At 44.8% G+C, this 21,195-nt stretch overlaps 2 protein-coding genes across 2 annotated transcripts in view; one reads left to right on the forward strand and one right to left on the reverse strand.

The window, feature by feature from the left end:
• Positions 1-425, forward strand: part of RAD54L (RAD54-like (S. cerevisiae)) — a 37,445-nt gene extending 37,020 nt beyond the window's left edge. Inside the window, exon 18 of the mRNA XM_006839717.1 lies at positions 5-425. Coding sequence (XP_006839780.1) covers positions 5-215 — 211 coding nt within the window. The 3' untranslated portion in view covers positions 216-425. The remainder of the gene's footprint in view (positions 1-4) is intronic.
• LRRC41 (leucine rich repeat containing 41) lies at positions 336-21,051 on the reverse strand. The gene is made up of 10 exons (XM_006839716.1): positions 20,801-21,051; positions 16,766-16,852; positions 15,015-15,085; positions 6,449-7,595; positions 2,974-3,234; positions 2,348-2,512; positions 2,164-2,262; positions 1,388-1,510; positions 1,130-1,205; positions 336-1,038 (listed from the first exon to the last, which is right to left on the reverse strand). Exons 1-10 carry the CDS (start codon positions 20,997-20,999, stop codon positions 819-821), a joined length of 2,448 nt encoding a protein of 815 aa, XP_006839779.1. The 5' UTR covers positions 21,000-21,051; the 3' UTR covers positions 336-818.
• Between the last annotated feature and the right edge of the window lie 144 nt (positions 21,052-21,195).

The following is a 21,195-nucleotide window of genomic DNA, read 5'->3' on the forward strand; positions in this document are numbered from 1 at the left end:
CCAGGTTGCGCTGTCGCCGCTGTGTCAACAACCGCCAGGTGTGGCCACCCTCTGATGGCTCTGACTGTACCTCTGACCTTGCTCAGTGGAACCATAGTACTGATAAGCGGGGGCTACAAGATGAGGTACTCCAGGCTGCTTGGGATGCTGCTTCCACTTCCATCAGCTTCGTCTTCCACCAGCGCTCCCATGAGGAGCAACGGGGGCTGCAATGATAGCCAAGTGGTCTTGAGAGTGTAGCTATAGAGGGAGGACACAGGGAAAGGGGCTTCCTGCCCCACAGGGTCCTGCTGCATTTTGTTCTCTGGGAGAAAATTATCAAGAAGGGCTGCATCATGTTTGCCCAAAATTTATTATTTTTTTTTTTTTATAAGAAAAACTGTTTTGGTTAAAAAAAAGAAAAGAAGAATAAAAGTATGAAAGGGACTGAGGCCTGGGAGCAGCATGATGAGTCCAGTGGGGAAGAGGTCTGATAGTGGGCACTCCTACACTTCTTGAAAGCCTGGGTATCTGTTAGAGGAAGGAAGGCAAGAACCCTGGGGAAGGGAGAGGAGGGGACTGTTCTCAGCAACTATGATGACCATTGCAACTCCAGACCCAGGTTCCCAAGGTACTGAGAGAGTCCCAAAGGCTCTAAACTCAACTCTGGAATGCCTTTGCTGGGCTGCATCAAGGCCTCCAGGACCTCAGTGCAGGGAAAGAAGGAAATAAGAGGGAAAGGTGACAGAAAGAGTTGGTGGTTGGGGTTCTGGGCAGCCCAAGCCTCAGCCCCTGCAAGCTGATGGTACTGAGCACGGGCCTGCAAGGTATGGGCCCTATCACATGGTGCTAACGTAATCTGCGAAGGCCTGGGATGAGTCCCATGAGTCGCTAACCACATGACAGGTGGCCCGAAGCCGACGGATGGCTTCCCTGGCGGTGACTGCATCCTGGTCCAGCCAATTCTGGAAGAGGCGCAGGTGACCAAAGGCTCCACGACCCCAGCGCTCTAGCCGCTTGGCAAACTCCAGAAGCCCATCTGGCTTGATGCAGTTGGAGCTGGTAGGGGTGAGATGGATTAGATATCCAGAAAACAACTAATCCCTGGTCTATGTCCCTGTAGCCCCATCCCTTGGTCCCTCCTGTATACCTGATATCCAGCTGACAAAGAGAGGAAGATGAATCCTCTGAGAAAACATCTGCCAGGGCCAACAGGCCAGCATTCCCTGGATAGGAGAGAATTACTTGTCACTTCCCAAGAACAGGGAACCAGGTATCCCAGCCCAACTCTGTGGAGAAGCTCAGCTCTACCAGCATACAAATATCTGTGTTCCTACCCCAATGCTCCCAAGGAGAGAGGTCACAGGCCTGGTTCCCTACCACCCCTTCCCTAGGACCTAGTCCCCACCCAGGCGGTTTCCTGGCAACCGAAGGCCCTTCAATGTGGAGTTGCCCTTCATAGCAGCAACCATCTCAGGCAGAAATTGGGCTGGACGTTTCTCAAACAGACGGCAGAAGGAGAAGGTAATCTCTGTCAAGAAAAATTAGAGGCTGCATTAAGACCGGTGCTGTCCCCCTCCTGTCCCAGTTGGCTCTAACACTGGCATGTGAACAATTCTGTGGCTCTGTAGGATAATGCACTGGACTACAATGATTTGAACTGCAAGGTGGCAGGTCAAACCCCCAGCCGCTCCTCAGAAACCCTACACAGTATTGTCATGAGTTGGAACTGACTCAATGGCACTTAACAAGGTCAAGGAATTTGTCTAAGACCCCAAACAAGGCCAGAACTAGATCAAGATTCAAACTAGAAATTGAGCCTAGATGTTCAACTGTAGGGAAGTTCTCTGCAAGAGAGAATTTCTCTATCCACTGACCACCCTCTGAACAAGTCTGTAAGTAGAGTCTGGCACAGCACCTTTATCCCTCCTCACGACAGCCATTTTTGTCAGCCCATGAAAGGTAAGAAATTTCTGGGTCAAATACTAATGGTAATTTCCTGTGTTGAGCAGAGAACTTGACTGAACTTGGGGCTTTTTGCAGAAGGAAGGTCAATTCAGGTTCTATACCCATTTTATAGTTGAGGACACAGTAAGAAAGCAATGATGTGCTCACTCACAGTAGGGCACAGACTGAGCCACAATGAGAACCCAGGAATGTTCCTGGTCCTGAGAGGGTACTCACCTTGAAGAGTCAGATTCTGTAGCAAAAAGAGCACCTCACTCTGACAGTCGGCCAGATTCATGTCATGGAAGCTCAGCCTCTTCAGGGCTTGGTTGTACTCTGAATGGGAGACAGGCCACGGCCCTTAGGTTTCCCAGAGAACAATGTGCATTCACCTGCATTCACCATTTTAGCTGAGTCCTACCTTTGAGTGTCTGGAGCACAAGCCCAAAATCCTGGGGAGATGCAAACGTGGCACTATCCAGGGACAGCTGCTGCAGAGAACCTGAGGCCTTCAGTACAGAGCAGAGCAGTGGGGCTGGCTGTGCACCTCGTGGAAACCCCATCTCCAACTGCTCCAGGCAGTTTTCTAGGTATGGGAAAAAGAGAAGATTCCAGCTGGCTATCTCTACCTCACCCCTTTAAGAGATTCACTACAAAATTATTTAAGTACTTGTCATTCAGTGTCTTATATTAGGCACTGTGCTGGGCTTTGGAAATAAGAGCACAAAATACAACATCTGATCCTTGCCCTCAGAGCTTTTAGTCCCAAAGACACAAGAAAATGTAAGAGAATATCCCAAGTGATAAGAGACATAGAAGAACTTAGGGTGCATAGAATAGGGGGGAACTAATCCAGTCTGTTCAGACCCCTTTCATGGAGTGCCACGGTCATTCTTTAGTAGGTTTATGGCGATCTGGGCTCTGGCAGCATGTTATCTAAAGGGGAAGCATATTCTAGATATTCTATTCAGTCCTTTGCCACACACAAGTGCACATTTGTGTACAGTGAAACAGACACACACATACATGCATGCTTGCACTGTTCACCTGGTATCTCTTCATCCCCGATTATGTGGCTAGGGGCCCCTGCATTTCCTGGCACAGCTGGGTTGTCCCGCTGGCTGGGGTGGTCGACACGAATAGAGAGGACCCGCAGCAAGGGCAGAGCTCGCACAATGGCACGCGTCAACTCCAGAATGGGCAATGGTGAGAACAGGTCACTGAGATGCAGAGCACGGAGACGGCATCCAGCCTGGCCTGACAGGGCCCGCAGGCTGTCCAGTAGGCGGAAAATGTTAGAGCCCAAACCTATGGCAGGAGAGAAAGATTAGGTCAGAATTGTAGGAGCATGCGCAGGAACGGTCCTGCAGAGGTATCATTTAGAGATGATTCCAAGTATTTATGGATTATTGCTTTATCTCTTCAGCTGTGGAGTAGTTTATTTTAAGCTATTTGTTTCAGTTACTCATCCACTGTCTTTTTTCCTCAGGTAACCAGCAAATTCTGGTGCCTACTGTATTAGGGTATGCCATCAAGGAACAGCAGCAGGGCAATCACAAAATAAAAGGCTGTACTTGTAGTAAGGCAGCAAGGAGTCCTGGTGTGGCGCTGTGGGTTAATGTGCTAGACTGCAAAGTCAGTTTGATGTGCAAGGTTGGTGGTGCAAGCTCACCAGCTGCTCCTCAGAAACCCTATACAGGGTCACTATGGGTCAGAACCAACTCAATGGCACTTAACAAGTAGTAGACTATAAGGCATGGGTTGGGGTGGGGGGTGGGCATTTAGCTAGGTGAGAGCTCAGGAAACAACTCTGGAGGGCAAGAGAGTGGAGCTTATGTTTGTAGAAGCTAATAATAGTCATGGGATTGGTTGCTTATGTGCCTTGGAATCAATTCCAATTAATAGCGACTCTATAGGTTTTCCAAGGGAGCAGAAAACCTAACCTCCCACGGAATGGCTGGTAGTTTTTGAACTGCTGACCTTGAGGTTAGCAGCCTGACTTGTAAGCACTATGCTACCAGAGCCTGAAAGGGCCCAAACCAAGCTGAAAAGTGTCTAAACAAAGCCGAAAAGTACCTAAATATGGAGAGCACCTGTAAACTGAGCAGAAAAGTGCTAATGACTTAATAAGGAGTTGTTTCATTTGGTGTAAATGAGGTAGAAAGTGATAATCACAGAAGGACTCAACATTAGTTACTTAAATTCCTTAAGACAAAATTTCCTTGGAACCCACTTCCTACTTCATGTCCCCCTTGGGCTGAGCAGGCTCTTGTTGATCATTTATTCAACTCTGGCTTTTTGCTAGACATAGTGAACTGCCGATAGTGTTCCTGTCTATACAGCTTGATAAGAAAAAGTGTGACGGAGACTGGGTTAACAACTAATTTGCTTTGTCAGTGCAAGTTTTCCAGCTGAGTCTTGATGAACATAAAGGAGTCATACTGAAAGGAGGTAGAGTGTGTGTTGCAAAGGAAATTCAGCCTACATAAAGGCCTGGTGTGGAACAGTGGGTTAATGAACTGGACTGCAAAGTCAGTCTGAATTCCAAGGTTGGTGGTTCAAGCTCACCAGCCACTCCTCGGAAACCCTATACTAGGTCAAACCAATTCGATGGCACTTCTCAGCAACAACAAAGGCCTGAAGGAGAAAGACTAGCAGGTTCTAAGAAGTGAAAAATATTCAGTATGGGAGGGAAAGTGTGAAATAACACTATGGTAGTGGTGATGTGCTATGGAGTTGGTTCTGACTCATAGCAACCCTGCATAGGGTTTCTGAGGCTATAAATCTTTATGGGAGCAGAAAGCCTCATCTTTCTCCCTCAGCATGGCTAGTAGTTTCGAACTGCTGGCCTTAAGGTTAAAGTGAAGGAATGAAAGAATCAGATCTGTATTGAAACAATGTGTGGACTAGTGTGGACAGTGAATTATATGGCAAGAACATGGATTTAGGAGGAACTGCTAAAAGGCGAAGTCCATATAAGAAATATGGTTGTTGTTAAATGCCGTTGAGTCGGTTACGACCCATAGCGACCCTATAAAGGGTTTCCGAGGCTGTAAATCTTTACAGGATCAGAAAGCCTCATCTTTCTCCTGCAGATCAGTTGGTAGTTTCGAACTGCTGACCTTAAGGTTCACAGCCTGATTCATAACCACTACACTACCAGAGCTCCTAAAGAAATATGGTAAGCTGAAGTAAAGAAGTGGGGACAGGTTTAACAAATGGGTTTGAAAGAGTAAAAGTATATATTCCAAGTATACATGAGATAAGGAATCCAGAATGATTCTCAGGTTTGGGCATCTGAGCCATTCAACTGAGGAATGGCAGAAGATGCACTCAGTTTGGACATAATGAATCTGAGGGTCTTGTGGTTATTAAGTAGTAATATAGAATAGGCAGCTAGATAAGTGATCTAGAGTTGAGAACGGTTTGGCCTATTGTCATAGAATGAGATCTTTAACAGAGCTGGAAATAGGACCACTGCTATTTGTCCAGGAAATGTGTGTAAAGTGGGAAAGTTCTGATGCCTGAGCAACTTTGAATATTAAAACAGTGTGCAGAGAGAAAGGTTAAAAATATTGAAAAACAATATTTCACATAGAAGACAATACTTAAGAACAGCAAATACTGCCAAGAGTTAGTATAAGATGAAGACTAAAAAGTATATATCAGCAACTAACGGTGAGAGTGGAGGTGAGGCTGAAATGGACTGAGTGAAGTACAGATGACTTTAGTGAAGGAAGGGCAGAACAGAGTGAGAATAGTTATGGAATATGGAATTCCTTACATGGTAATTGTTTTTGCTGGAGACTTGAATGTATAAATGTCGATCAGCAACAGACACTGGAGACAAGGGAGGGCAGCATAGCTAATAGTTTAAAAGCTTAGATTCTGGAGCCAAGCTGCCTGGGTTTGATTCTTTAGTCTAATTTGATAGCTAGGTTATTCTGGGGAAATTACTTCATAGGGTTGTTCTGAGGATTGAATTTGTTAATATAGAGAATTTTAAATATGCCTGACACACAACAGCATATAAAAGCTATTAAGAAATAAACTTCTCTAAGGGGGTGGGAGGGAAAGAGATCCAGAGCACAAGTAGTAGATAGATGGAGAACTCTTCCATTATAAAAGAAGAAAGTGTTCATATGATCATCATGAATATTAATCTGCATTTTCTCTCATTACCCAGTAACATAGGCAGATTGCTGGATTAGAAGTTTTGCTAGCTGGGTACAATCAGGTGTGAGAGGACTGCTGGTCTGATAAAGTCCGGTCCTGCTCCTTGTCTATGTAGCAATTTTGATATGACTCACAGGGTCCTATCCAGCCCTGGCTGGACCTGCATACACTATACTCTCACTTTCCCTTGTTCATATTCCAGCTGATTGATTGCCTCTCTGGAACCTCTGCTTTCAAACATAAATTAAACTTTGAGACAGGCAGAGCCACATCTCCAGCTTCCTGGTCATACTCCCCATTCCTTCACACAGGATTAGGGACATAGCCTAACCTGTATGGCACTCACCATTATAGGAGAGTGTGAGGCTCTCCAGAGACACCCAAGAGCTCAGCAGGTGACACAGTGTCAGAGCCGCCTCGGTGGAGAGCGGAACTGTGAATAGCTCCAAGGTAGAGATGCTGCGGAATCGTTGGGAAGCCTCCAGCGCTGGAAGCCCCAGGCAGGTGGGATCTGACCCATCCAAAGCTCCACAAGCCACTTCCCCAATTTCCATCTCTTCACCATCTTCCTTCTCACCAGCCACGATGAAAACAAAGTCATACAGGTCTTCAGACTCTGCACCTGACCCCTGACGGGTGCGAGCACCCTTCTTCCCTACAGCTCTCTTAAAACGCTTTAGGGGCTTAGGCTGTGGGGCTGAGCTAGCTGGAGCCCGTTTGGATGAGGATGTGGAAGAGGAGGCGACAGAGGCAGAGGAAGTGGCAGCTGGAGCAGAGGGTGGCCGCCTGGTGCCAGGAGCCTCTTGGGAGGTGACTGGAGGGTGCAGCTCCCTCTTAGGGTCTATCCCACCTGCTGGCAGGCTCTCCTGTGCGCTCCGGCGTGTCACCCGAGTGGCAGGTGCAGCTCTGGGCATCTGCTTGGCTTCACTCTTCCGGCGAGTGGCCATCAGAGCTGCAGCACATCGCTCAGCAGCATCCCGGCGAGGTCTGCGTGAGCCTAGCAAGAGGGACCCTTCATCTCGGGATGGGGCCCGGCCTCGGGAGACCTCTCCACAAAGGCGACAGGGTGCGCCACCAGGACCTGGCTGCCAGAAGCCAGCACTCATGGTGAGGATAAGAATGAAAAGAGCGGACTCAGGCACAGGCCAGGAGTACAGTGACACCTGGCTAACAGCTCCATGATGAATGAGCTGGTGCAACAGCTGTCGAAGTGATTGCTGAGCAGCCACATCAGAAAAGAGCAGGTGGCGGAACTTGAGGGTGTGCAGGGAGCTGGCCAGGGTCTCCAGAACCCTGCGGTTAGGCTCAGCCACCAGCTCAGTTGCACCTTGCAACATGTTGCAGATGGTGAGCTGTCGAACATGGCGAGAGCTGTGCAGAAGAGGTGAGAAGCGCTGGTCACAAAGACGCCTGTCAGAAGACACATCAATGGTCCCACGTAGAACATGGGAAAAGAAGGCCTCCATAAACTTGGCTCGCCAACAGGTCACACTCTGAAAGCAGAGAACATGCCAGACAACTGTGATACTAGAAGTACTGTCCAGAGCTTCAACCCAGTTCATTCCGCTTTGACCCTTTGCTGGGAGTTTGCATTTCCACCCCAAATATAATGAATCATAATCTACATTTTTAGTAGGATCTTCAGGTGGTGATTCTTTTGTACACATGTCACCTTATGTGTATACACAAGAATCACCTGGTTGCGTAGTGGTTACGAATCGGGCTGAGAACTGCAAGGTCAGCAGTTCGAAACTACCAGCTGTTCCACGGGAGAAAGATGAGGCTTTCTACTCCTGTAAAGATTTACAGCCTCAGAAACCCTGTACAGGGTCGCTATGAGTCAGAACCAACTCCACGGCACATAACCACCACCACCAGTTCAGTATTCAGTAATCAGTTGGAAAAGTAAACTCAGCAGGGGGCTGAACCAGAATGAACTGGTTTAAAGCTTTGATTTGAACACAGGAAACCTGGTTCTAGGGCTCATTCTTTTTCTATGAAGTGTATTGTCCAGTTAATTTCAACTCAGTATTCCTATAGGATGGTAGAATGCCCTACAGGTTTGCCAGGCTGTCATATTTTATGAAAGCAGGCTGCCAACATCTTTCTCCCATGGAGCAACTTAGACTGCCGACCTTTCATCTGACAGCCAAGTGCTTAACCACTGTGCCACCAGGGATCCTTTCTTTTGCTATAGTACCTCTCAGGTGAATTTACTCAGTCCTGTAGATTTTTCCTTTTTTGCTTCTAGAACCTGATCCCAGTTTTCTATTACCTCTGTTCAACCCTTTACCTCCCACCAGACCATTTCATTAGCCTTCCTGGCTGCTCTATTCCCTTTTTCACTACACTAGCCCACTAGATCAATCTTTGTAAAAACACTTTGATCACATTCTGCCTAAAATCTCCCAATGTCTCACCACACCAAACCCAACCCACTGCCATCAAGTTGACAATGATTCATAGGGTTACTGCAAGGACAGAGTAGAATTAACAGCCCTTTGAGGTTCCTAAGGTTATAAATCCTGCAGAAGCAAACTGTTGTTGTGAAGTGCCATCGAGTCGGTTCCGACGCATAGCGACCCTGTATAGGGTTTCCGAGGAGCAGCTGGTGAGCTTGAACTGCTGATTTTGCAGTTCAAATGGCTTTGCAGTCTGACACGTTAACCCACAGCACCACTGAAGCAGATTAGTGGCTTCAAACTGATCTTTCAGTTAGCAGTCAGACACTTTAAACACTGTTACCTGGGCTTCCTGTTTCTCCACTAAGTTACTTAGCCTGGCAGGCAAAACCCAAACCCACTGCCATCAAGTTGATCAAATACAGTGATCCTACTGTTGTCAAGTGCTGTCGGCTCATAGCGACCCTTTATAGGGTTTCCAAGAAGCAGCTGGTGAGCTTGAACCGTTGACCTTGCAGTGCAAACGGCTTTGCAGTCTGGCACACTAACCCATAGCGCCACACCAGAACTCCTATAGGAAAGTAGAATTTCTCCTAAACCCACACTAAATCTGGTGGGTTTAATCCACTGCCTTTGTGATTGGCGTCCAAGACTTACTCTACAGTGCCACCAGGGCTCTACAATACGTATTCTGCTTATGTAAGAAGCTTTATCATCTCCCTATCTTGCTCATGTGAATGGTTTGCTCTGGAAATAGTTCATCTCACTGACCCAAATCTGTCTTCCATGTCCTTTCCTACATCTGCTAGAAATGTTCTCCACTGGCAGGCCATTAATGAGTCCACATTTTATTCCGACACTGTTTTACATTTTGCTCCTCAATCCCACTTTGACTGATTACTCAGGTCTAAGTTGTCAAGACACTGTCTCAATGGTGGTAGCCTCTGCCTGTGTATGTATTATCCCAACCAGATTAAAAATTCCTGGGAGCAGGAGCCAAATCTGTTTTCTCTTCAAGGTAATGGTTATTTGCTTTGATGGATATAGAACATAAGACTATTCTGTTGTTTAGAAAAAGTCAATGAGTGATTCTCAGATTTTCTTTTACAAAATTTATATAGCAAGTTCCCAGACTTGGTGATTCTGTGTTATAGCTAAGGTGAGGTCCAGGCATCTTTTTAAAAAACAAAAAATAACCAAAAACCTTTTCAGATTCTGGTATATATGATAAAGGTGGATAACTATTATTGTCCTGGTGTGGCACTGTGGGATAATGCACTGCAAGGTCAGTGGTTCAAACATATAAGCTGCTCCTTGGAAACCTTATGCAGGGTTGCTATGAGTTGGAACCGATTCAACAGCACTTAATAACCTCAAAAGAAACTAGATCCCAGTTCAGAGTTTCTAATTCTGTTCCATCCTGAAGTCCACATCCTTTCCTAAGGTATACAATATCTGTTGACTTCTATAAGTCCAAGATCTGTTGCTATACCGTAACTTTGAACAACTTCATTCTGGTTTGACCCCCAGCTGAGAATCTGCATTTCACTGCAAGCCTGCCCTAAAGTCTTCTCATCTGTAAAATGGGAATAACACTACCTGTTTCACAGGATAGTTAAAAAAGTAGAACAGTGCAAGTAAAAGCACTTAGTAAAAATTAAAATACAAAGTAAATGTTACTGCTGGAGCTAATGATAACCCAGACGGACAATGAAATTGCTTGACAGAGGCAGAGCTTGTTAGCCAGGATACTTAACACAGACGGAAACAAAAAGTAGTGGGGGCTGCAGTTCCCAGACACTAAAAATAAGACATTTCAGCCCTTATCCTGCCTCCATGCATTTCCTCATACTAGCATGTTAAGATCCAACTCAGTTTCCTCGTAAATCTTCATGGGAGCAGAAAGTCTCCCATTTATGTCTCACATTCTTGGCAAGATGGGTTGGCAGAAAGTCCTTACTACCTTGTACCCTAGTTACTCCCCAAGCTTTGCCTGCTGTGGTTGAGAATGATTCTTTTCATGTTTAAGCTAACTGCATAACAGCATCAGAGAGAAGGGTCTCATTACCAGCAGTACAGAGGCATTAGGAGAGTAGGAAAAAATACCTGGCAATTAATTTCAAAGGATAAGCAGAAAGTTCCTGAGTCTGTCAGCCCTTCTTTTATACTAGACTTACACACTTGCTGGCTCACACCCAACAGCCTTGAAAATATTTGCACATGACCTTAGTATGGTTTCAAACTCACAAGTGAGATGATCACATGGTTATAAGATCTGGGCCTATAATCTAGACAAAGTGATCCAAGATTCTATGGCTGGTGACCAGTAGAGGCATGTGAGAAATGTAGTTGAAATAACTAATGGAATTTTTTCAGGCACTTTAATGGTTGAAGATAATGGAGGAGAATATTTAAAATTGGAACATCCCAGACATGTGATAACTGTAATGAGAAGCAGCAGCATGGTATCGTAATTAAGAGCATGTATTCCAGAGCCAGATAGCTTCAGTTTGGATCCTGAGTCTGCCTGCCCTTAACTGTACTTTAGGCAAGTCACTTTACCACATTCAGTATCCATTTCATTGTGGGGATATATAGACTTGTAAGGATTAACTGAGTATATAATGTTTTATCTCCATAGCTTCTTTCTCAATGCATGAGGAGACAGCAATTCTAGTCAGTTACTCATTTTGTAGAGTTGCACACTAGAACCCAGACAGTACAAAGTGATTTCAATACATGAAGATAGGAAAATGTACCACCAATGAGATAAAGTGACATTTACCTACCAACAAAATTACTAGCCTACCTTCAATGGACTGACAACTCAAGCATTGGTCATGGAGGCAGAGTACAAATATTTATTTTGTGCTGGCAAGGTGGTTCCAATTCAGCAACCCTGTACAGGGTTTCTGAGATTGGCTGTGGGTTTGAATGGCTGACCTTGCCAGTGTTATACACACAAATATTTAGGGAAGGCTAAATTTTTTTTTTGTACTACTAGAACCAGCAAATGTTTATGAACTATCATTGTGTTTCTGACAGTATTGGTTGTGGAAGGATAAACGAAAAATCATGTGTAAACCCACCACCAACTCTTTGGAGCATTTATGTGTATGTGAATGCTATGTATATTTGTTTATAAACACTGATATAATTCTGAACAGTTTCAAATGATGAGTTAAAAAAAAAAAAAAAAAGATACCACCATGTTATTAAACACATCTTTAAATATAAAATATAATTTTATTTATACATTTTCAAAATAGCATAAGTTAGTAACTCATATTGGTGAGTATTTAAATTGTTTCTAATTTTTTTATGTTAAACTTTGTTGTAGCAAATAATTGGAAATCTTTATGAATATCTCAATTTTTATATACTATAAATTCTAAGTGAAATTTGAACATTTTAAAAAATCTCTTGACAAATACCATCAAATTGTCCACCAAAAAAACTGTAACAAATTTTCCTATAAACAGCATATTAGAATGCAAGTTTTACCCACCTCTGGACATTTTCTTTTAAAACCAAAACAATTTTTTTTTTTTTTTAATTCAAGCAGTAAAACCTTATCTTTTTTTCCATTTTTTTAATAAATGAAACTGAAGATCTTTACTTTACTGGATTCTTATGTCCTTTGTCACTTATGAAAATCTTAATTTAACTGAGATGCTCATCTTTGTCTTTTTCTCTGAATCCCTTTGTTTTGCAAATATTTTTACAAAAATTTTTATGGTCAAATATGTTCATATTTTGTTTTGATTATGCACATTTAAGAATTAGCATTCTCCATCTTGAGATTAGAAAAACCTGGTATGGTGCTGTGGGTTAATGCGCCAGACTGCAAAGCCATTTGAACTGGTAAGTCAGCAGTTCAAGCTTACCAGCTGCTCCTCGGAAACCCTATACAGGGTTGCTATGGGTCGGAATTGACTCGACAGCACTTAACAACAACACCTTGAGATTAGATAATCAGCCACCTTAGTTCTTTGTGTTTTTACTTTCTACAATTTAATCTTTAATCAATATAAAAATTAGTTAAGAGTATATTATAAAGTCAGACTTTATTTTAATCAAACGATTAACCAATTGCCCAGGACCAGGCAGTGTTTTGTTCTGTCGTGCACAGGGTCACGATGAGTCAGTACTGACTTGATGGCACCTAACAACAACCAATTGCTAGAGAATCCATTTATTGAGTAATTATTTCCACATAGGTTGGTCTCCAGAGTGTCATTTCTATTCTACAGATCCTTTACATATGCAGAGATGTCAAGAAGCTGGAAAAAATTTTTTTGTTCTATGAAATTTTTGAAGCCCCCTTGTACACACACTAGCACTACCTACTTTGGAATACTAGCAATTTGTAAGCTGTCAGGCTACATCTATCTTGTTCACCACTGTATCCCTGGAACCTAGCATAGTGTCAAACAGAACAGACACATAATACATATTTTAATTATGAAGACGGTAAGAACTGTTAAGTGCCATCAAGTCGGTTCTAACTCATAGTGATGCTGTATAGGATTTTCCCGAAGCAGCTGGTGGGGTTGAACTACTGACCTTGAGGTTTGTAGTTCAGTGCTAATCATACAGGGCCCAGGAGCCCAAGGTAAGAGTTACTTTGGTGCAAAAGTCACCATGTGAACGAATATGCTCTTAAGAACCTCTGTATAGGTAGCTACTGGGCAAAAGCCTGAAACCTCTCAGATGTTCTGAAGTGCCAAGAAACTTGAGGTAATGCTGGAAAAAAAGTTTTCTACAGGGAGAAAGACGCTTTGGGAAACACTGGGTAGAGTGATAAATCTGATGTTTGTCTAAAGGAGGCAGAAAGTTTTTACCGTTTTCTAATATTCCGGAGTCTACTTCTCCTCATAGGCCTAACTCTTGTATACAGTAATACTTCCTTGGAAAGTCTTTCTTGCTTGTTTCTCTCTGAGCCTCCTTGCTACTTTCTTTCACAACACTTATCCTGCCACACTGTGATGAGTTTATAGTAGTACTTCAAGATTAGTACTACTGTGGATTAGGAATTGTGGATTTCAAATATCTAGCATAAAATCTGGTACATTTTAAGTTTTAATGTTTATTCAACTAAACTTGTCCCATCACCCAAATGAGGAGTAGCAAAATAAACTTGTTTAAATGAGAGTCCCAGTGAATGATATCTGAATCAATGAATAACAGAATCTCAGGGCTGAAAGGAGCCACACAGTGCATCCTATCTAACCTCTCTTCTAATGCTTGAATTCGTTTGACAGTAACCTTGTGTCAAGTAGTTATCTAATCTCTATTTGAAAACAACAACAAAAAAAAGTGATAAGCTTATTCTCTCTGGAACTAGCTTGTTTTATCAGTGGTAAACTCAGTAATTTAAAAAAAAGTTCTACCTTCAGTTTATAAAAAATTTTATCCTCTAACTTCTACCCAGAAGTCTTGCATGTGACAATCACTCAAATATTTCAAGACAGTTCGTGCTCCTTATGCCTTCTCTTCAGTCTTCTAAATATATTTGTTTCACATGCTGTGGCTTTGACTTCTTTCTCCATACTCCAGTGTAGCCTGACCATTGCAGAACTAGTCCGGATTACTGTATCCCGTCCTTTGGCCTGTATTATATTTATATCAGTTCACATAGCTCAGAGTAGAGTCATTATGAGTCACTTTAGAACATTCTTGATTGTTGTTAGGTGCCATTGAGTTGGTCCAACCCATAGCAACCCTACGCACAACAGAATGAAATGCTGCCAGGTTCTGTACCAATCTTATAATCATTATGCTTGAGCTCATTGCTGCTGTCACCGTGCCAATTCATCTCATTAGAGGTCTCCCTCTTTTTTGCTGACCTCTACTTTACCAAGCATGATGTCCTTCTCCAGGGACTGGTCCCTCCTGAAAGTATGTCTGGAGTATGAGAGATGGAAGTCTGATCATCTTGGCTTCTAAGGAACATTCTGGTTGTACTTCTTCCAGCAGATTTGTTTGTTCTTCTGGCAGTCCGGGGTACTTTTAAAATCTTCTGCAACACCATAACTCAAAGTACATCAATTCTTTTGTGGTCTTCCTTATCCAACTTTCACATGCATATGAGACTCTGATTAAACCCCATCAGTTTTTATAAACTCATTCCCCTTACTCCCTATCCTAAGGCCATAAAATTAGAAGTTTTTACACCCATGTAAAGACTTAACCAAATCCTATTAAATTTCATCTTGGTTTATTTTGTTATGGCTTCAGCCATGTCAAGACCTCTATGAATCCTGGTTCTGGCATCCATTTTGATCACTACACTTCCCTGTTTTCTGTTACCTGCAAACATGGCAAGCAAGCAAGTCAGTGACAAATGCCAAAAGGGTCAGATCCATGTGACAAACCATCAGGTCCCTCCTCCTATATCCATTCCATCCCCGCTCATATACTTTAGCAGTGGGGAGCTCATGTCTGTGTGCTGTTCCTGTATTTTCTGACCAAAGTCAGGCCAGAGTTCTACCTGGTAACTGAACTTACCTCCAAACTGGAAGGCCTCGTCTTCATCAGCTCATCCCAGAGTCGGCGCCATATTGCCTGAGTAGAAAGACCTGTATGGAGAAATATCACACTTACTCGGTTGCTCTCTGGCCACCATTAGTTTTTCATGTTTTCCTTTTCTGGGGTAATATGGCAGAATGGTTAAGAGCATTGACACTAAACTCAAGATTACCTGGGTGTGAATATCAGCAATACTACTTTCTAACCATATGAATTTGGACAAGTTATTTAATTTCTTTGTACCTCAGTTTAATAATCTGTAGAATGTAATTAACAGTAGCTATTTCTACCTGGTAACTGAAAGGGTTGTTGAAAGGATTAAATGAATCCTCCTAGGTAGAGTGTTTGGCAGATGAGGATTAAATAAATGGTAACAGGTCTGTCTAATGGAAAGCTTAAGAAGTAACTTGGTGTTGGTCATGTGTCATAAAGTTGGTTCCAGTTCACAGTGACTCTGTATAGGGTTTCCGAGGCTGTACATCTTTACTGGAGCAGAAAGCCTCATATTTATCCCAAGGAGCAACTAGTGGATTCAAACTGCCAACCGTTACAGCCTGACATGTAAGCCACTAATACACCAGGGTTCCTGGAGAGGTAAAATTTAAAAAAAAAATTAAGAATCAGAAGACCTGGTTTCAGTACTAATTGTAACGTGCCTAGTTCTTATTTTTAATAAAGAGGTTCAGATACTTGCCCTGTGTTTCACAGGACACTGAGGAATAAGATAAGAAAGGTATAAGGGTACTTTTTCTATATGTATAATATAATGACACGGACTAATTCTTAAAGAGCACTGATGGCACAGTGGTTAAGCTAACCAAAAGGTTGGCAGTTTGATCCCACCAGTCTTTCTGAGGGAGAAAGATAAGGCACTCTGCTTTTGTAAAGATTACAGATGGGGAGTTTCTACTCTGTCCTATGTGGTAACTAAGACTTGGAATGGACTTGACGGCAGTGGGTTTTGAATTACATTCTTTAAGTTGTGCTCCCATTTCTGCTCTCCTTTTCCTAATTATTCCACATCCATTATCTTAAACTCATTACCCCCCTAAGCATTCTATCTAGCCTTTTGAATTATCCTGTGAATCTGATCTCAGACAGCTAGACCTTTAAAATTGCAATATGCCATAGCCAGACATACAGATAAACTTACTTTGGATTTCAAAGACGATTTTAGGGAATAGTTCTGGTTTAAAGTTTAAAGTTTAAAGACTATCTCCAGGCAATCGTTAGTCTCAATAGCTCTAAAAAGTCTGGATTCCATTGAGAATTTGAAATTACTCTGTATTTTCCCCACTTTTATTAGGATTCCTTGACCAAATAATTTAGTAATGGTAGCAAGGTACCATATTTAGTTTTGGTTTCAAAAAAGGTTCATGAAAGTAACCAGACACAAATTTGACTTTCTCCTCAAATTTCTGTCTTTCCTCCGCTGCTCCAGGTGAATAGATACCACTTGTACCTTGGATGGCCGCTTGCTCTTTTTTTGGGTTGCAGGCACTACATAAACACAATGAAGTTAGAAGTACTAAGAAACAATATTAAGCCAATTGATTGGGATGTCCCTCAAAATCATGAGCTTGCACGTCCAAATCAAGAAAACAAATTGTAAGGGTACTTTTTGAAAAGAATGAAGTTCTACGCAAGTATCAGGGATCATATTTACCTAAGAACATCATGGTGTCTTGTTTACAATCACTGACTGAGAAAGAAACAGAAAGGACACTTACCTTTTTTGAGGGCAGTTTCCTCAATCCTCTCCAAGTAATATATATTGAGCAGAGGTAAGATGCTTTGAAGTATTGGGCCTGGGAGGGCTACAAAAATCAAAACACAGGTTTTATTTTCATCCCCAGTGTTCTGAGCATTATTTACCCTATTGGAAAGGAAAACAGAAAAGCAGACTTCACATTTGACAAATGGAGTTTGTAGAAGATAATCTAAGTCTGTTTCAAACTCTGGTACACTTATCTTTAGCCACTTAATTGACAGCTGGGATTTCAGGGGCATACATTTCTTCAAATCAGATAATTACGCAAAATAAACTGGTAGGCTCATTTAGGAGCTGATCAGTTCACTTCTGCCGGAATAGAAAATTTTATTAAGACCTTCTTGACTTCCCTTCCACTCTTCCATATTGCCCACTTCCATCCTTTGGGCCCCCACTCTACCCCTATACTACCTTCCTATAAAGAAGAGGATCATTAGATGCTAAACCCTCTAAATTCAACACACCTACAAACAAAACCTGCTCCTGTCAACTTTCCTAGTTCTGAAAGGCACAATAGTATAGCGGCTTGGTTTCTACAGTTGACTGTATGAGTTAACTATAAGAGTCAACAGCAAATCCTTGGGTAAAAGGCTTAACACTTCTTTAAGCCTCAGTTTCCTCAATTTCAAAATGGGAATAAGAGTTAACTACCTCATAGGACTGGTTTGAAATTTAAAAGACATTATACTTGTAATCTGCCTAAGATATTGTTAAGTGCCATCAAGTCATTTCTGACTCATAGTGGCCCTGTATAGGGTTTCCCAGGAGTGAATCTGAACCACAGACCTTTCAATTCAAACCAACTTCACCGTTCAGTGCTTATCCTACAGTGCAACACCAGGACCTCTTAAGACATTGCCTAGCCAAAATAAACTCACTAGATTTGTCAATTATTCTTGTCAATAGCATCTCTGTCTTGCCAATAATATTTCTAAGATCACGGAATATACTATATTCAAGGAAAATCTTTCAAAACTTCCATTTTCCTTCTAGCTTAACAACTGATTCTTGATACCTAAGAATCTAGTACAATTCTTTGTTCATAGTAGGTACTCAATTTACCTACTGAATGAAAGCTTTACTATAGGCCACATCAACTTTCACCTGAATTATTCCAGCAGCCTAACTGCTTTCCTTGTTCTCAGTCTCTCCCCAGCCTGTACTTGGTGATGCCATCTCCTCTTCAAAACCCTTCAGAGGCTTTCTACTGCCTTCAAAATAAAGTCTATTCAAGGCCCTTTATAATATACCTCATCCTACTTCCTGTTCTCATCTCTTTCTACTCTCTCCTTTTTCATATAGCTAAATTTCCTTATTGTACTTTTTCTTGCTGCCTCTCCCTAGTCTTTTGCCCCTCTCACGCTACACAAAATGCCCATCCACTAGTTCCAAGGAAGACTTACCTGGATGTCAAACCTTCCTCCAAAATAGCAGTTCTTAGCAAGCCTTTTAGTTGGTCACTCTAAGAGGCCTTACTTGATTCAACTTTTTTGTGTGAATATTTACTTGATTTAGATCGATTTCTTCCTATTTCATCTCAACCTGGCCGAGGGCTCAATCAGTTAACAATGATGAAGTTGGAATCTTTACAACAGGTTTGTTTTTTGTTTTTTTTATACAATAGCAGAGGGAGTATTGGTGTGACACTGTAGGATAAGCACTAGCCCACAAGGTCAGTTTAAATTGCAGGTTAGTGGTTCAGACCCACCAGCAACTCCCTGGAAACCCTATACAGGGTCTCTATGAGTCAGAACCAACTTGACACACTTCATAATAACAAACAGGAGGGGAAAAGGGACATTCAGTAAACTTTCCATTGTTTGGGGTGGGGGTAGAGGGAAGCAACAAATAACATGCTTTCTCCAGAGCCATGTCCTCTTACCACCTTCCCCTCCAATCTGGTCCCCTTTCTTTCGCCACCCCATCTCATTGCCAAATCCCCTGTTCTCAGCCCGTGTTATCCATAAACTCCTCTCCTTTCTCCTTCCCTATTAAGCCAGGCCCTTCTTGCTTCCTTCCAGCTTCCATCTTTAAAACCTGGGGTTCCAAAACTCAGTCCACTCCCCTGCCCCCATCCAAGTTCAGCATTCGGGAAGTTCTAGGCTAACCCAGCCTTTTCCCACAGTCCCCAGGATTCTTTTGAACCCCCAACCCAGACCCACTGGAAATCTCCCATTCTCCATAGGTCAAACTGATTATTTTCCTCAGCTGCTCAGCTGACATCCTCCATAATCCTTTCTCTTCCCAGGTCTGAGAATTTCTAGCAGTTTCTCCCACTACAGAAGGCACTTAGGCCTCATCAGTGTTGGTGCCCCAACCGGCCTTACTAAGGACCTCCACAGTCCATGGATTTCTTGACGACTCTCCTGAGTCTTGGGGCTTATCCTACAGCCCCCAACCCTAAATTCCTGGGCTTGGGGCTTATCCTACAGCCCCCAACCCTAAATTTTGGTTGAACCAAAACTTCCCATCCAGGGACCTCAAGCTCTCAGGACCTGATCAGGCCCTCCTCTCAGAAAAAGCTAAGGCCCCCGCCCCCCACCTTGAGGCCTCCTCGTGGAATAGTCCCTGCGGCCTCTAACAAGGCCCAGGGTCGGTCTGCTCTCCGCCACCCTCTTCCCTAACTCAGGCGCTCAGGCTGGCCTGCCCTCTCCTCATCCAACTTCAGCCCCGCCGGCTCTGGCGCCCACCCCCTCACACCACTATTCTGTCAGGCCCAAGGCCTCACCTGTCCCCTGCGACCAGGCCTATTTCCCAGAACCTTCACTTTTCCCTCTTGACTATCTGTCCTCAAGTCGCAGACCTCAGTTTCTTTCCCTCATCAGGTGCCAGTCAACCGGCGGCTTGCACCCCACAGCTCGGGCGCCCTGAGCTCCATCTGGCTGGAGGCCTCCTCCTCCGTTACTCGGCCCACCGGCCTCCAACTAGCTCTGCAAGCGATCCGCCCTTCCTGGCCCCTTATACCAGCGCCCGGCCCGCCCGCCTTTGCTGCTCAATCTGGGTGCTGTCGACCGAGGCCGGGCCCTTTGGCCCCGGCCGCGCTCGGCCAGAGGCCTCTTTTCACTCGCATTCGGCCCCAGGCCTCCTAGAGGCGACGCGCCCCCTCCCATCGCGCCGGCCCGTCAGTCCGGGATTCCCAGGACGGCGCTCGGCCTGGGCCTCCTGAGTTCTGCCCGCCAGCTCACTATTCCAGCTTCCTCCGTTCGCTGACCCCGTTTGGGGCTCTTTTCACTAACTCGCGGGCCCTTCCTTGCCGCTGCGGCCAATCCGAGTGGCCTCTGGTGGGTGCTCCGGGCCCGGCCCGGGCCGGCCCAGCTCGGGCCGTTCATCAGTCGTTTTATCAGTCTGGCACTAGAGGCCCGGGTTCGTCAGTTCACTCACTTTTGCCCTGGGCCTGCACCCGGAGCCTTTCGGTCTTTCCCCCAACCCCATTCCCGCGCACTCCAATCCACTGGGTGGTCCCAGTTTATCGGCTTGGCCTCCGGGAGTTTTAGCACCCGAGGTGTCAGACAGGTACCCGCGGCCCCCGCCGTCAGTCCAGTTCGGTGGCTCCCAGTCCGGCCTTTTTGCCTTAGGCCAAGCATCTCGACCTAGGCCCCCGCCCCCAGGCTATCGGGCTATCCCAGCCCGACGGCTCCACAGCCGACTACCCTGCCTGCAACAGCGCGAACGTCAGTTCGGTGTCCACCGCCCTGGCCCGTCATTCCAACCTCTGTCGTCCGGGCCCAAGCTGCTTCGCGCAGCCCGGGCCTCTGGGCTTCCAGGCCTTACCCTCTGCGCCCCCCAGCCAGGCCGCGGTACAAGTTCACCTGTTAGTTTGGGCTCCGTCATTACTCTATCCTGTTCGGCCAGTCAAGGAATTCATCCTCCAGCCCGACAGTCTGGCTTCCACTGCCCCGGGCTGGGCCTTGCCCCGGGCCTCCCGGCCTCGCCCCCCGCGCCCCCCGGCCGCCCCCGCTCATTGCAAGAGGCAGCCCCTCACCCCGCGACTTACCCCACACCCCACTCTCCAGAACCCCCATATGGGCGCTCACAGCCCGCCCGCACAGCTCGAACAGGGCGGGGGGAGCGCTGGGGCCCGAGGCCGAGCTCTTCGCTGGCGCCGCCTCCCGGGACGTGGCCTCCATGGTCGTTGCCGCCGCTACCTCACAGAACCAGCAACTCCGGGCGCGCCAGGCCTCGGGCGCCGCCATCTTGGGGAGGTGCGCGAGCCCAAGATTGACACACGCGGACCGCCATCTTGAGAAGGTCAGCAGTTAGGAACACTTCATCAGTGATGTGGGTTACGGATGGCATTTATGATAAAGGAAGGTCGACGAAATCAGCATACTTCTCAAGCCTGTTAGAAATTACCACTTTACGTAAAATCATAGATCAATATATTTGGGT

This window comes from Chrysochloris asiatica, unplaced genomic scaffold (genome assembly GCF_000296735.1).
Source record: "Chrysochloris asiatica unplaced genomic scaffold, ChrAsi1.0 scaffold00026, whole genome shotgun sequence".
Classification (NCBI taxonomy): domain Eukaryota; kingdom Metazoa; phylum Chordata; class Mammalia; order Afrosoricida; family Chrysochloridae; genus Chrysochloris; species Chrysochloris asiatica.

Bases quoted from the DNA above. Each gene is read 5' to 3' on its own strand.
- LRRC41 (XM_006839716.1), bottom strand. From the start codon at position 20,999: ATGGCGGCGCCCGAGGCCTGGCGCGCCCGGAGTTGCTGGTTCTGTGAG. The intron at 3,235-6,448 runs GTGAGTGCCATA...CTCCTGCCATAG, and splicing joins CCTCACACTCTCCTATAATG to GTTTGGGCTCTAACATTTTC. The intron at 1,206-1,387 runs GTGGGGACTAGG...TCTCCTATCCAG, and splicing joins GTTGCCAGGAAACCGCCTGG to GGAATGCTGGCCTGTTGGCC.